Genomic DNA, 15786 nt, shown 5'->3' with positions numbered 1-15786 from the left:
TGCCAACAGACAAATCAGATGATCCTGAACCCAGGACCAGAGATGCAGGGCCTTTCTGCAGAGACAATACGACCCTACTCCTCCCTGCTTGTTGACATACCACATTGTGGTAGTGTTGTCCATCAGGACCTGAACCGACTGACCGCGAAGGGAAGGGAGGAAGGCCTTGAGTGCCAAACGTATCGCCCGCAATTCCAGAAGGTTGATGTGAAGCAACCTTTCCTCTGGAGACCAAAGACCCTTGACCTCCAGATCCCCCAGATGCGCACCCCAACCTAAAGTGGATGCATCCGTTATCACTGTGTCCACCGATTGAGATGGAAGGGCTTTCCTTGAGACAGATTGCCCTCCACGCTCCACCAAGACAGATCCGCTACAGCTTCTCTGGAGATCCTCACAGACTCCCTGAGATCTCCCTTGTGCTGATACCACTGCGTGTGGAGGCACCACTGGAGGGCCCTCATGTGCCAGCGTGCATGGTTGACCAACAGAATGCAGGAAGCAAACAGACCAAGCAGACGAAGGACCTTCAGGACTGGAACGACCGCTCCATTGTAAAACAAGGGATTAATTTCCTGTATGTCGAGAATCCTTTGTGGAGGTGGGAATGCTCGACACACAGTAGTGTCGAGTACCACCCCTATGAACAGGTTCCGCTGAGAGGGCACCAGGTGAGATTTGGGCATGTTTATCGAGAAACCCAATTTGAACAACAGCTGGGTTGTATGGTGCAGATGATGAAGCACCTTCTCTGGCGACTCCGCTTTGATCAGCCAGTCGTCCAGATAGGGGAAAACTGGAATCCCCGACCTTCTGAGATGGGCTGCCACCACCGCCATCACCTTGGTGAAGACTCGAGGTGCAGTAGTAAGACCAAACGGAAGGACCGCAAACTGATAATGTTGCGACCCTACCGTAAACCGGAGATACTTCCTGTGCGACTTCAGAATGGGGATGTGGAAATACGCATCCTGCAAGTCGATCGACACCATCCAGTCCTCCTGTTGCAGTGCTTGAAGAGCCTGCGCAAGGGTGAGCATCTTGAACTTCTCTTGCTTCAGAAAAAGATTCAAGATCCTGAGGTCCAGGATTGGACGCAGCCTGCCATCCTTCTTTGGAATCAGGAAATACCAGGAGTAGCATCCCTGACCCCTTTCCTGCTCCGGAACTACCTCTAGCGCACGTTTTTTTTAGCAACGTTAGGACCTCCTCCTGGAGGAGAAGAAGATGGTCCTCCGAGCAAGCACCTTGACAAGGAGGGTAATTTGGAGGGAGTTCCCGAAAGGGAAGGGCATACCCATTTTCTACAAGATCTAGAACCCAAAGGTCCATAGTAACCGATTCCCAATCTTGTAGAAAATGGGTAAGCCAGCCCCCCACAGGACCAGCATGAACCAGAATGGTGGATCTAGGGCTGCTTTGCATTGGTGGGAGGGACGGAGGAAGAGGAGGAGGAGAGCTGCCGACCTCGAGCACGACCTCTGATTCTGCCCCTGTAGCTCTTATACAGGGTGTTCTGCTGCTGTTGTTGCTGCTGCTGCTGGGGCTGCCTGTAAGTACGAAAGGACGATCTTCCAAAGCCCCTGTACCTCCTAAACAAACCCCTAGGCTGATTCTGCTGACCCAGAGATTTGGCCGTGGCTTTGCTTTCTTTAAACCTTTCCAATGCAGCATCAGCCTTTTTACCAAAAAGCCCAGAACCGTCAAAAGGCAAGTCCAGATGCATTGCCTGTACATCAGGGGAAAACTCAGAAGAATTCAGCCACGCACTCCTCCTTGTGGCAACCGAAGAGCCCATAATTCTAGTGACAGAGTCAGCAGTATCCAGGCCGCTCTGGATTACTTGACGTGCAGCCGCCTGAGTGTCCGATAGCACCTCATTAAAGTTCTGTCTATCCTCCTCTGACAATTTAGGGGCCAGTTGCTTCGCTGAATCCATAAGAGCATGGATATATCAGCCCAAAAGACAGGTGGCGTTTGTCGATTTTAAAGCCATACTGGCAGAAGAGAAGACTTTCTTGGCTGACTGGTCTAGTTCTTTTGCATCCCTGTCACTAGGGACTTGGGGAAAGGCACCTGAAGATCTTTTAGAACAGGCAGCCTGAACCACCAGACTCTCCGGAGAAGGATGGGAAGACAGAAAGTCTGGGTCCCCTGGAGCCGCCCTATATCTTCTTGCAACAACTTTAGAGACCGCAGGAGCAGAGAAGGGCTTACGCCATACTTCCATGACCGGTTCAATAATGGCGTCATTAAATGGAAGCAAGGGTTCCGATACAGAGGAAGGAGAATGTAAAACCTCTGTGAGGATGTTCAGTTTAAATTCAGCAGATGGTAACTGCAGATCCAAAAGCTCAGCCGCTTTCTTAATAACTGAGTGGTAGGGAGTCACACCTTTTGAAGGAGTATCAGCCGGAGGGGTAATCTGCCACTCAGTTGACAAGTCCAGGCCACTAGCCTCTTTCAACTCCTCAAACAGATCATCAGATTCTATGAGCTCACCTTCTTCCACCTCCTCCATCTGGTACCTTTGATCTTCTAGTACCCTTTGAGCTTCCCTCCTGGATCTGATTCTCACAACAGGAGTCGGCGGTGCCGTAACCGAATCCGACGGCACCGGAGCCGGCATCGAACCCGGATCCTTAGGAGCAGCCGGAGTCGAACGAGGTCGAGCAGCCGCCGGTGAAGATGAAAACGGCGTCTATATCCTTGGTGCCGGTAAATGCCAAGACGGCGTCAACGGGAAAAATGGCATAAAGGGAGCTTGAGGGTAAGCTTGAGGAACTCCCAAGTTGAAACCCATCGGACCCATGGGGCCCGAAGGCGCTTCAGAGGGGTACAAAGCTCTAGTAAAAACCCCATATATCACATTGCAATAATGCGTCGGATCTTGACCCGGGCCTGGAAATGAAGGATATGGCTCAGGTTGAGGCATCACCGGACTCGGGCCGATCGGCGTCGACGGTGGAACCAGCGGAGTCGAATAGACTCGTTCGGAGCCGGAACCTCCTCAACTGGAACCGGAGATGGAGTCGGCGTCGGAGATGGAGCCGGGGTCGGAGAATGCCCCGGTGAAGCTGCAGGCAAGGTCAGGCCAACAGGAGAATCAGGAACAGAAAAAGGAGAAGGAGACACAAAGTCCTTGAGATGTCGAGAAGGTGAGGTCGATCTCGGAGCCGCATCCCTGTCCAAACGATGTCGAGAGCCATGCCTCTTCTTTTTATTGTGTTTCTTGGATTTTGAAGCATGCCCCGACTTCGACCTCGATCTTCAACCTCCCTTCTCCTTTTTCATTCTGGCAATGAATAACTTGGCCTCCCTTTCCTTCAGAGCCTTTGTGCTCATCTTGGGGCAGCAAGAATATCCTTCGACATCATGATCCGATGAAAAGTACCAGACACAGTCCTCGTGCAGATCCGTAATCGACATGTGCTTACCGCACTCCCTGCAAGGCTTAAACCCAGACAAAGTCAACATTTTTCAACTGCAAACAAGAAGAAGGAGAGATACCAGCAGGAAAACAAAGTATCCAACTAAAGCTACAGAGAGAGTCCCCGAAAACCATTAGCGTCGACGGCGTGGAAAAAAGGGAACTGACATCATCACGCTGATGAGGTCTTATGGATCCAGTGATGTCAGCGGAGTCGCGAGCGGAGCCGTGTCTCTGTGACGACGTCTTAGACCTCATCGGCGTGGAGTGCTACAAAAGTTTCCGAATGTTGCTGGCGCAGGGGATATTCACAAGGTGAGGAATCCACTGGCAGATGTATCCATCAGAAGGTCATTTACTCGAAATACATGTTCAAACCCCCAGCTTAAAAAGATGCAAAGCTAAAAAAGGAAAACTAAAATGAAAACTAAATATAATCCCTTTAACACCATGGGAATCTGGAATATCCATGCGATTGAAGTCTAACATAATGCAGGAGTTCTAGACCACCAAATTCTTCCTCCATAAACTCCCCTTGCCCATAATGTATCCCCTTGCCCATAATTGTAACTCCAAATCATCTAGATCTTCTGTTTATGAAGCATCATCAGATTGCCTATCATCCACATCTGAATAGATTAGGTTGCCTCCTTTGATTGTATGGACATCAATTAGATTTCACTGGAAAGATAAAGACAAGCTGCATAGTAGGCTCTGCTGTTATCATTATCAAAGAGGCAAGAGATAGTAATAGTGCAGTTGCCAAAATTGAAGTTTGGGCAAGGATCAAGTTAGCATTGTGGCCACTGTTTTTGGTGAAACTGCTGTTGATGAAGAAGTCGTTGCACGGTCAATGCCAAGGCGATCGTGGATGGTGTAGTCATCATCTATGAGATGGGCTTTTCAATTTACGGTGGAGTCCTCGTTGACAGGGCCTCTATAGTCGTAATGCTCATTACTGATGGTACAATTGATATTGACCTGCATGATTTACCAGCAGTGTGGATGCCTATGATGGTTCTTTTGCATCTACAGTGTTTCTGTCCTCACCATCATTGGCTTGCGCAAAGGTTGTTTGCCTTCGATAATGAGGAAGAAAAAAAACCACTGCAATGTTATTTTGATCTTTTATCTCTGACATACCATCAACTGACCCAACACACCCGAGTCCATAAAACTATCCTCTTCCATCTCATCAGGGGCAGCTCCTCCACGTGGGCGTCAGAGCATCTCCCCACTGCTTTCTCGCAGTGCAAGAAGCAGAAATGCAAAATGGTATAAATAAGGGTATGCCTGGATGGGGGCGGGTGGGTGGGTCGGGGAGGAGTGGCTAGCCCAATGTTATGGGCGCGGACTGTTTGGTCGAAACCAGTCATAACACTCTCCGTTTTTTCCATGTAGGCTGCTGTGCTGCCTGCATGGAGAAAATGGCCTCCCATAGACGCCGGTATGGACGGCGTCCTAGCCAATCACAATGCTGCCATTGCAGCGTTGTGATTTGCTTGGTGGAGGAGAGGGAGGCTGTCTGCTTCCTGTGAGCACTGAGCAGAAGACGCAAAGCGGGAGTCCAGGACCGGAGGCGAAGGTAAGTTGTCTTTTTTTAATATAAATTACCCCCCCTCCCCCTCCCCCGCGTGACCCCCTCTCTGCCCAACCCCCCGCGAGTCATGTTGGCCGCGGGTACTTTGCCTTAGGAGGAACTGAAGTTGCACTCTTTTCTGAAAACCAGCCTGAGGACTCCACAATTAGGACATGGAAGACATCCCACCTGGTCATTGAGGGTTTTCCCAATAATTGTTTCACAGATGGCACTGTCCTTGGGAATATGTCAGACTTGTGGAGACAATAAATGTATATTTTATATGGGGAGGGTCTTCTGACAAAACTTTCCCCGCCTCTCACAAGGAACATAGCTTGGATAAAGTTCTAAATTGAGATGGAGTCTAAGCCTAGAAGAAAAGTAGTCAACAACAAAAATCTAGTCTACAAGAGTTCTGACCCCCAGTCAAAAAACAAATATGCCTACTTTCTGCAGCTGGGGGTGAAATTAAATCTCAAGGCTCTATTTGGATATTGCTGTGTTAACAATATCTTTGGGGGGGTGATGGAGGGGGGGGGGGGGGTGAGTTTTACATAGCGCGAACTAGAGGCAAGGATATCAGGTATCAGAGCGCTTTAAATGAGCACCAGTTTGATTACAGATGGACACATACATTTTTGTTAGACACAGGAGATAAAGTGATTTGCCCAGAATCACAGGATGTTGAGCGTTGTTGCCGAGACTCGAGCCTGGTTCCCCAGTTTCAAGGTCGACCGCTCTAGCCGTAAGGCTACATCCTCTCCAAAATTGATTACTCAGTCAAGCATGAGATCCTACCAAAGACACTACACAACTTTGTTATGCATTTAACACATTGATACTTTGTTCAATAATCAACACATTTTCCCATTGTTCCATATTAACATTTTTAGAGTGATGTGCAAATCTTCAAAAGGCTCTCACAGTCCAAAAAGCATAGATATTACATACCTCACAACTTCCAGAAAGTGTGCAATACCACATATAACTTCATCCTGTCCTTCGACTGGATATACCTCAAGCAGGGGTACACAGTGATCTAACTCTTCTAACACCTCATCAATGAGCTCTCGTGGAAGATTTGCAATGTTTGAAGAAAAGGGTTCTGCGACAGCTACAGTAGCCTTTAAATGAGTTGAGGAGTTTTGACGTGGTTTACAAGCAACCTGTGACAAACATACAGACATCAAATATCATCTGAAAATGTAACCAGAGACATCAACTAAGGGAAATGCATGTTAACTCCACCACAGTACACACTCCTACAAAGCCAGTTTAACAGGTGGGGTTAAGGTTAAAAAAAAGTCACTGGAAGAGTGACCAGGATTAAGAGAAGAAAGTAGTACCTGCTTGTCAAGTTAGCTCTCCACTTAAGAATAGGCTCTACAGCTAAGAATTCCAACGTAGGGTCAGAGGGCTATACACATCAGATAATAAGGATAACCCCAATATATATTTAAAGACAACCAACCTAAATGTTAACTGTTTACGTAATTAGTGATCATTCTGAAAATCTGGCAAGCACATCGCTCACCGATGCTCTACAGCTGCAGTACATTTTTATGCATGTTTTCATCCTATTCCACTGTGTCCCCACCTCAGAAAATAAGAACCCTTATTGCAATAGTTCTGATTCACAAAAAGATGCATTTCCCTCCCCTGACCTTGAACTGCTGCTGATGGCCTAGGATGCCAATAAGAAAACAAGTTACTTACCTGTAACTTTAGTTCTCCAGGGAATCTATGAAAGTTCCAATATTGGAGTAAAAGAGAATTTACTGGTAGTCTCTGTAGTTTTGTTTTTATCTTATTTCAGAAGACAGGAGACACCTGGGTTAACAATGGGACATGGCTCTATTTCGCAGTTTGAGAAATCCTACCGACGGAGTTATGTCCTGCACCCATGAATTCCAAACTCCAAATAACTCAGCTGGAGTTAGAAACCATGGAGAAGGAATGCAGAACAGTGAGCCATTTACAAAAGTGAAAATGGTGCAAGACCAGGCATATAACTATGTATAACACAAAGGTAGGACAAAAGCCAAAAAATAAGAAACTCAACACTACATCATCTTACCATTAACAAAAAGAAATGTAAAGCGATAAGCTGTATGAAAAAAAAAAAGATTAGTGCATATAAAAATCTTTAAACCGCAAAGGCATAGACACATTTAGAGAAACTCTGTCAGTTCACAAATGTAGGAAAGTAGGATCTGCTTTCAAGGTTTACCCCACTTTTTTTCTGACTAGTCTGACTGGGATCCTGTTAATCAGGACCGAGGGCATAGGTACACCAGGTGTCTCCCTGGGCTGCAGCATGTATTATGCCACCCATGAGAGACCACTCAGTCTGTAACTACAGGCATTCCATTGCAGCCTGTGTGAGTTGGTGCCAGCACCACTCACAATAGATAGGTTTCCTTATATCTGGGGTCACTGCACTTAAAACCTATAAGTCACCCCTAAGGCAGGCCTTTCAATCCTGAAGGCAGGGTGCTAGGTTATGAGTGTGAAGTGCCCTGCATAAGCAGGACACCCCCTACAAACCCCGAAGTCGATTATCCAGGCTTTGTAAGTGCGGTCAACCATTTAATACATATAGTGGATATCAAGTCAATTGCGAGATGTCTAACTATATATTGGCTGCACCGAAACCAGCAATGTGTGGTATCAAACATGTTGTAATCCTACTGCAACACTGATTCAAGTGTTGAATGTATGATGCCATGTACTGGTGGGGCTCCCCTAAGGCACCCCCATGTATTCTCGGTACCAGCCTTTCAGGGTCTACCAGCAAGCTAGTGCTGCTGCCGACCAGAGACACAATTCTGCCCTCCTGCTGCTGAGCCAGGCTCGAGCAGGGGAAGGTAGGACAATAGGTTTCCTGCAACAGGGAGGGGTGACCATTTCCCAGACAGGACTTAGTGTATTGGGCTGGGGGCGCTTGCCAGCGCCACCAGACTGCTTTGAAACGCACATTTAGTGCCCTCCTTGCATACTCCAGTAGGAACCAGTTCAGGAAGCCATTGGCTCCCTCTCTGGCACGAAACTGGACAAAGGACATGGGAGTATCCTCCCCTCTGTCCAGCCCCTCTTCTGGGAGGGATACCTGAATTATCCCAACCCTTTCCTGCCAGTACTTAAGGGCTTACCTGTGGGTGGCTCTTCAGATTCGTCATGAGACAAGATGAAGATCCGAAACCACTTCAACCGTCTGGCACCTTGGATTTTGCCTGAATCCGAAACTGCATCAAGGAAGACTCCTGCTGCTCCTGGTCTTGTTGTCCTACCAGTCTTCTGCGTTGTCTGTGCCTATGCTTCATCCAGGTTCTACTCCAGGCCTGTGGGAATCCAAGACATCAGAAGTAATCTCCCTTGGAGTGAAGGAGTCACTCCCCTGCATCTGAAGGCACCGCAACAAAGCTGACTGGTCTGCCGCTTCTGAGATCCCACGGACTCCGAAAGGCTCAGCAACACAGATGGTGGTTCTGCAACTCCCTTGAGGCCTGCGCTGTCTTCTCAGCAAGTTTGATTCAAGTATCCTTTGTCGAAACCACTGGAACAGAAGGATAAGTTACTTACCTGTAATCCTAGTTCTCTTCCAGGGGTATCCTCATCAAAGTCATAAGCACATGAATATTCCCGCCCATGCGCGGGACCCCGGAAACATATAAAACATATATGTGGAAACCATATATGTAGCTCTATGTATATATCCATATATATATCTATATATCTATATCTATATATATATTCACTGAAAAAACCATAGGTTTCACACACGTTATAGTTAGGAATTAGCATTTAAAAAACCTTGCAAATTCACTGAAAAAACCATAGGTTTCACACATGTTATAGTTAGCGGAAATTTTACTGATAAAAAACCAATGAAATTCCCCCGTTATAGTTAGTGCAGGCAACTATAACTCACGCGACCGCAATCCTCTGCTGATGCTAATACTGTATTTAGACACTTATTTGCCCATGTCTTCTTCCATACATTTTTAGCTATACATATATTACAAATATTTTTTTTTCATAAAGACACATATGTCATTAGCAGAAGATTGCGGTCGCGTGAGTTATAGTTGCCTGCACTAACTATAACGGGGGAATTTCATTGGTTTTTTATCAGTAAAATTTCCGCTAACTATAACATGTGTGAAACCTATGGTTTTTTCAGTGAATTTGCAAGGTTTTTTAAATGCTAATTCCTAACTATAACGTGTGTGAAACCTATGTTTTTTTTTTTTTTTTTTTTTTTTTTTTAATTGTAAGAATTTTATTGCACTTTGTTAACACACATCCGACATGTCGCGAATCATTTATACTGCACTCGCCTACATCCGCCTCGGGCCGGCTACATGCAAGTACAGTTTTTTTTGCGCTACAATGCGAGTTGTACACAGCCCATCAGCCGACATCCAGCGGACCGGCGGCGTGTTATCCGACAACATGCAGGTGTGTGTCAGTGCTCTGCTCGCTGTCTGGTACATCTGTAATCTTACATTTGAACAGTTTTTGATGTATTGTATGCACATTTCGTTTTGTAACTGAAACTTATCTTAACATTACATTCCCCAACTTATAGGTCTCCCCCTGCAACCTCCCCTCTGCATCACGGCATCCTCCCTCCCAAGCGTCGGTACTGCATAACTGATCACCCTGTGTTGTCATTTGCAGGTTTTCCAGCTTACGCAATTTCCGTGTCTGTGTCTGACTTGTCATGTTCAAGCAGATAGGCTCGTAAGTACCCCCAATAGTCTTTGGGTTTAGAGCCGCCCGGCAACTCCTCTTCGTATGTGACGAGCGTATCACGGCAGTACACCATATCTTCAATCCATCGTTTTACTTCTGGCGCTCTTTTACTATGCCAGTGAAGTGACACCCTTCTTTTAGCCAGAAGTAGCGCCACAGCACAGAATCTACGCCTCAAAGCTTTCAGCTGTGGAGTAATACCCAGTAGACAGATCTTCGCCTCGCACTTCACGCCAACCCCCAGCATCTCACTCAAAACTTCCACAACCCGTTCCCAATATCCCGCCACTCTACGACAGTGCCATGCTAGATGCATGAAATCCGCATCCTCCTGACCGCATCTACAACATTTTGAATCTTCTCGTAAGCCATGCTTGTAAAGCTTCTGAGGCGTGTGGTACACTTGATGCAAATACTTGTAATGTATAATTTTCAAGTTCCCGTTGGGAGTTAGCATTCCCATGAGCATGCAAGCAGAATCCCACTCTACATCCGTCAGGGGTTCTGTTAGTCCCGCGCTCCATCTGTCCCTGGCCTTGTGTGTGTTGGACCCTACCGCCCCTTGTATGCTCGCATATAATTTGGAGACCAGGTGAGATGCCTTGGGTGTAGTCAGGAGTAGTTGTAGAGGTTCCAGGATAGGTGGTTCCTCCGGATGTGTCGGATAGTGTTCCCGTAGTGCTCTCTGCAGCCTATAGAAGTTAAAACTGAACAGCGGAGTTGGATTGCTGATGTATTGCAATTTATCAAGTGTCTGGAATTCGCCATTTGTGTACAGGTCCCCCAACGTGTCTATTCCAGCCCGCCGGAACAGATCCATGCCGACCCTTTCTTGTGTTACCGAGAGGGCTGGGTGATGTGCTAGCGGGAGCGTGGGTGCATATAGCGGTAAGCAGCCTGCTTCCCTACCCAGGAGTCTCCATGCTTCTGTGGTCGTGTTAACTGGGTTAATATCCCGATCGTGTAGCCTGGTGCGCTTATGCGTGAGCATACTGGGCAAGGGGACCGGGTCGGCGTCCCCTGCCTCCACCGCCACATGTGTCAGGAAGGGCACTTCGTGGTACCAGAAGTGCGCGTATTGCGCCTGAGCGCATAGGTAATACAGGTAGAAGTCCGGAACCTTGAACCCCCCCCTCGCGTATGGCAGTGTCATGGTGCGTAATTCCATCCTCGCCTGTTTACCTGCCCATAACAAACTAAGGACTAGCGCCCTGATGTTGCGGAAGACAGCAGCGGGAGGTTTTATAGGGATATTGTTAAACAAATACAGGAATTTCGGCAGCAGTACCATTTTCACAATCGCTGCCCTGTCCGCCAAGGACAGCGGAAGCCTGTTCCAGTTTTTAATTTTGTCTTCCAGGGCCGCAATCGCCCGCCCGTAGTTCGTCCTGATTACCAATTCGGGGTCTCTATGGAACCATATGCCCAGATATTTGGTGGGGTCCTCATGCCACTCTAAAGGATAATCTAATGCGGTCGGTTGTGTGCTGTCGGTTAGCGCCAATACAAGGGACTTAGTCCAGTTTATCTGCAAACCTGCCTGGTGACCAAACTTTATATACTCTCTCAGAAGCGGATTCAGGTGCTGGTCAGGGTGCTTGACATATAACACCATGTCATCCGCGTAAAGTGAAATGTGGATGGGTCGAGAGGGCATTTGAATCGCCGAGTGGTGGTGGTGTTGCCGGATTTTGCAGGCTAGGGGCTCCAACACTAAAGCGAAAAGCATCGGCGAGAGCGGACACCCTTGCCGAGTACCTCTGCAGATTTGTATGGGGTCTGAGACGTATCGGTTTACTCTGATGCGTGCTGTCAAGTTTGTGTACAGCATAGCTATCCATCTCTGAAAGATCCACGGGAAGCCCATGCGGACCAGCACTGCGTGGATAAAGGGCCAACCAATAGTGTCGAACGCTTTAGCAGCGTCTAGGAGCACTGCCACAGCTTTTGTTTCCGGATCCAAATAGTGTGCTAAAGCGAACAGTGTGCGTGTGTTGTGTGTGGTGGCCCTATCCGGAATAAAACCCGACTGGTCAGGTCTGATCAATAGCGGCATAAGCGGTTTAAGTCTGTCTGCCGGCAGACTAGCTATGATTTTTGTATCTACATTTAACAGTGATAGAGGACGGTATGAGTCACATTTATCTATTTCTTTGCCCGGTTTCAGCAATGCAATGAGTAAGGCTTCCCTCATTGATGCTGGCAGTGTTTGGGCTTCATGTGCCGCCCCGTACAGGTTCACTAAATGTGGGGCGAGTAGGTCAGCGTATGCCTTATAGAATTCTGCTACAAAGCCATCTGGTCCTGGTGCTTTATTATTAGGTAAGCGTCTAATGGTGTCTGTGACTTCTTCTACAGTTACAGGTACTTCCTATGTCCATCAGCCAGCCATGCCATTTCTATGTCCTCCATGTATTTCAACAATTCAGCTTGTGACGGTGAGGGGTGCGCCTTGTATAGTGTGCCATATGTGTTCATAAATTCCTGCATAATACCCTTGGTGTCTGAAATCACCTCCCCGGCGTCAGTAGTTATGGACGTGATATTTTGTGGTGTTTTGCCTGCGCATATCTTTGAGGCCAGTTCCCTGCCAGGCCTACCTCCTTCCCCATATCTTCTCGCTGTAGCTCGTTTAGACACATAATGCAGCTCTTCAGTAGCAAGTTTAGCATGTTCTGTCAGTAGTACCTGGATTTCCCCCAAGATTTTGGTGTCTCCCGTCTGGGTGTATGATTGTTCCAGTGTGCGAATGGCTTGTTCGCGTGTCTGCAGTTGCCGTCGTAAGACTTTGAGGATGCCTGAGGCTGTACTGAGGCAGACTCCCCTGATTGTAGCCTTAAAGGCCTCCCATAACAAACCCGGGTCTTCCGTTGTTGGGCCGTTAAGGTCAAAATAGTCACCTATTGCCTCCTGTATTGTATGAACGTAGACAGGGTCTCTTAGCGCTGCTGCGTTAAAACGCCAGGTGAAAGGCGGTGGGTCATAGTGTGGGACCTCCACCTCCAACAGCACCGGGTTGTGGTCCGATAATGTGCGGGGCAAGTGAACAACATCAAGCACCCATGTGAGTATGTCTTGCGTGCCCAGCCAATAATCTATCCTGGACCAACTGTCATTTGCCGCGTTTATGTGTGTTACTGTCGTTACTCCCGCGTTACGCGCCCTCCACAGATCTACCATATGTAGGTCTTCCATTGCATCCCGTAACATTATTCTGGCGTTCCCATGCTGTTCCGCAGTGTGTGCCGCTCTATCTAGCGCATCCTGCAACGTGACATTGAAATCCCCCCCCCAAATGACTTTAGGCGCCTGCATGCTCGTGATGGTTTCCCACACTTGTCTAAAAAACCCTGGATCATCAATATTAGGGCCATAAGTGTTAACGAGTAAGATCTGTTGCCTTCGAATCTTACCAGCTATCGCCACGCACCGCCCTGCCGCGTCCCTATGAACATCAGTAATGTCAAAGCCCGTACCCTTTCTGATCAGTATGCTCACACCTCTGGAGTAAGAGGAGTAGTTAGAGTGAGTGACTGATTCAGCCCATTTTACCCCCAGTGTGGAAGTGCCGTTTCGATCCAAATGTGTTTCCTGCAAGAAAACAATTTTAATTCGCAACCTATCAAAGTAAGCAAACAGTTGTCTAATTTTCCTGGGGTTGCCCAGCCCTCTCACGTTCCAAGTGAGTAATTTTAGCGAGTCTCTACGTGACATGTGTTAGTAGAGGGTGATGGATGATCCACGCTAGATGTTCAGTCTGGGTTCCATATCGTGAGTGCACTAGTGTATACCCCATGGTAGGTGAATGTGACAGCGGCATATTCTGAGTGCAATCATTATACATGTGAGAGTACCTTGCCAAGGAGTACGCCATGCCTCTCAGACACAGAGGTTGTAGTTGGTTAGAGTCCAGTTTCCCCACCCTCCCCCACCCACTTTAGCCCCCGAACTTTGCCAAAGCCATCCCAAGAGTAACTGTAACTGTAACTGTAGTGTAATTAACTTGGAAGTGGGGCGCACCCTCCGGGGGGTGTCGCCAGGTTCACACATCGCCATCCACATAGTGGATGTGGGCAGAAGTTGGAAGTATGAATAGCAATTAATCTGCTTGTTACCTTTCATCCCCTTCCCCACCCCGTAGACTGTCGCAAGCATGACCTCCGGCCCGGCCGTCTATGCAGAAGTGCGCTATGTCCCAATTGTCTATCATCCCAGTGCACACCTGTGAATTCGCTTTACCGCCGACTCTCCCCGCCAGTTTGTATCACCCTGTTAGCGGTGGGTCGTCACGTCCCAAGAGACTAGCGCCACCCAGTGGCTAGCACCGTTGCGCCAGCACACCACTTGTGCCTGTGCATCTTGTGCCCCATCATAACCGTAAGTCTATGTCCGCCAATCTCCTCATTCCCAATGCTCTTACTGTACTCACTGCGATAGGGGACATCTCCAGTGCTACCGACCAACTGATCCAGGCTGGGAGTGCGCCGTCAGTCCGTACTCCCACACTCTGTGGGTGAGCCGGGCCGCCCGACCTCACACTGGGCGCCCAGCACCACATCAATCGCAGTTTGCCCCGTGGCGCTCAACAGTCAGCATAGTCCCACAACCGAGTGTAGTGTAGATCTTTCATTCGTCATTGCACGTGGTCCAGTGTGTCCAGTGTTCATTCAACGTCGCTGGTGCGATCGGTCCCTCCCCGCGATTCCATCCTCTTTCCCAGCTTCTTGATATATTCTTGCGCCGCCTGCACTGTTGGAAGTATTATCGGCTTACCCGCTGACATGATCTTCAGTTTTGCTGGGTATAGCATCGCTTACTCTAGTCCCAGGTCTCGCAATTTTTTCTTTACGGGGGTAAATTCCTTGCGGGCCATCTGTACCGCCACAGTGTGGTCTGGGTAAAATTCCAGGGTATTACCTTGATGCGTGATTTTGCCCATTTCCCTGGCCATCCTGAGTGCTGTGTCCCTGTCTCTGTAATTCAACATCCTCGCTATTATCATGCGCGGGGCAGCTCCCGGTTTAGGTATCGGTGCCAGCGACCGATGGGCCCGCTCAACAAGGAAGACAGGTGAGAATTTATCGGCCCCAAAGAGTTCTTTTAGTAGTGTCTCCACATAGGTCTCCATCTTCCCAGTGTTTGTGGACTCCGGGAGGCCGGAAATGCGTATGTTGTTCCTCCTGGATCTAGCTTCCTGATCCTCCACCTTCGCTCGCAGGGTCTCAAGCGCTTTGTCGTGACCACTACACATTTTCAACATAGCCACGGAGTCGTCCTCCACCTTTGAGATCCTGTGCTTCGCTTCCGTCAGCCGTCCATCGTGCTTCTCAAGCTTCGTCGCCATGGTGTCTACCCTCAGCATCACGGTGTCCAGCTTGTTGTTCATTTCTTGCAGGCTCTGCTGGATCGCCTTCAGGACGGCCTCCATTTCTGAGCCTTCAGACGCGTCACGATCTCCCTCAGCTTCTGGGGCAGTAGCGTTATTTTTGCCTTGTTTGCGAGTCTCGAATTGCAGCTTGGATTGGTGCCTGTCCGGTTTACCCATGGCAGTCGCCAGTGTACTGGTGGTGCGGGTCTATGGATCCGCGTGGTACGTGGCTGTTTTTACGATTGTGGCACGGCAGGCGGGCGGACGGGGCAGCCAGTTTATGTAACAGCCCGCCGGCGGTTATCGATAGGTGCGACACCTCCTCCAGCCGCGTTAACTTCGGCCACCGCTACCAATTTGTCCCGACTTCTCTGACACACGGGGGTGTGTAGGCCAGTGGTGGAACACTCCAGATCGAGGTCAGCGCGGCAATAACCAGCTATGTGGCGCCATGAGATGCCGCTCCAGGAGGGACAGGTCGCACACTCCTCTCCAGCCAGCTTCTGCTTTCCTGCCACGTCGTTATCACTCCTGTCCCCCCCTCACTGCCGAAACTGCCGTATCACCGTGTTGGTGTGCGTGCCTCCGGGTACTGCCTATATCTTATCCCGCCATTGGTCATCCGTCGTGCAGCTGTTAAGCCCGATAGAT

The 15786-nt window shown here is 48.6% G+C and overlaps 1 protein-coding gene across 2 annotated transcripts in view; it reads right to left on the bottom strand.

Annotated features, from left to right (window-relative positions):
- SHCBP1L (SHC binding and spindle associated 1 like) overlaps positions 1-15786 on the bottom strand; it is a 1698124-nt gene that overhangs the window by 1169301 nt on the left and 513037 nt on the right. For both annotated transcript variants that reach the window (XM_085600099.1, XM_085600098.1), the window contains exon 3: positions 5961-6175. In XM_085600099.1, the coding sequence (XP_085456225.1) occupies positions 5961-6175 (215 nt within the window). The remainder of the gene's footprint in view (positions 1-5960; positions 6176-15786) is intronic.

The sequence above is a fragment of the Triturus cristatus genome, chromosome 4_2 (genome assembly GCF_964204655.1).
Source record: "Triturus cristatus chromosome 4_2, aTriCri1.1, whole genome shotgun sequence".
In the NCBI taxonomy this organism is placed as follows: Eukaryota; Metazoa; Chordata; class Amphibia; order Caudata; family Salamandridae; genus Triturus; species Triturus cristatus.
The sequence above is the reverse complement of the archived record's forward strand: the minus strand, read 5'-3'. Positions and strand labels throughout refer to the sequence as shown.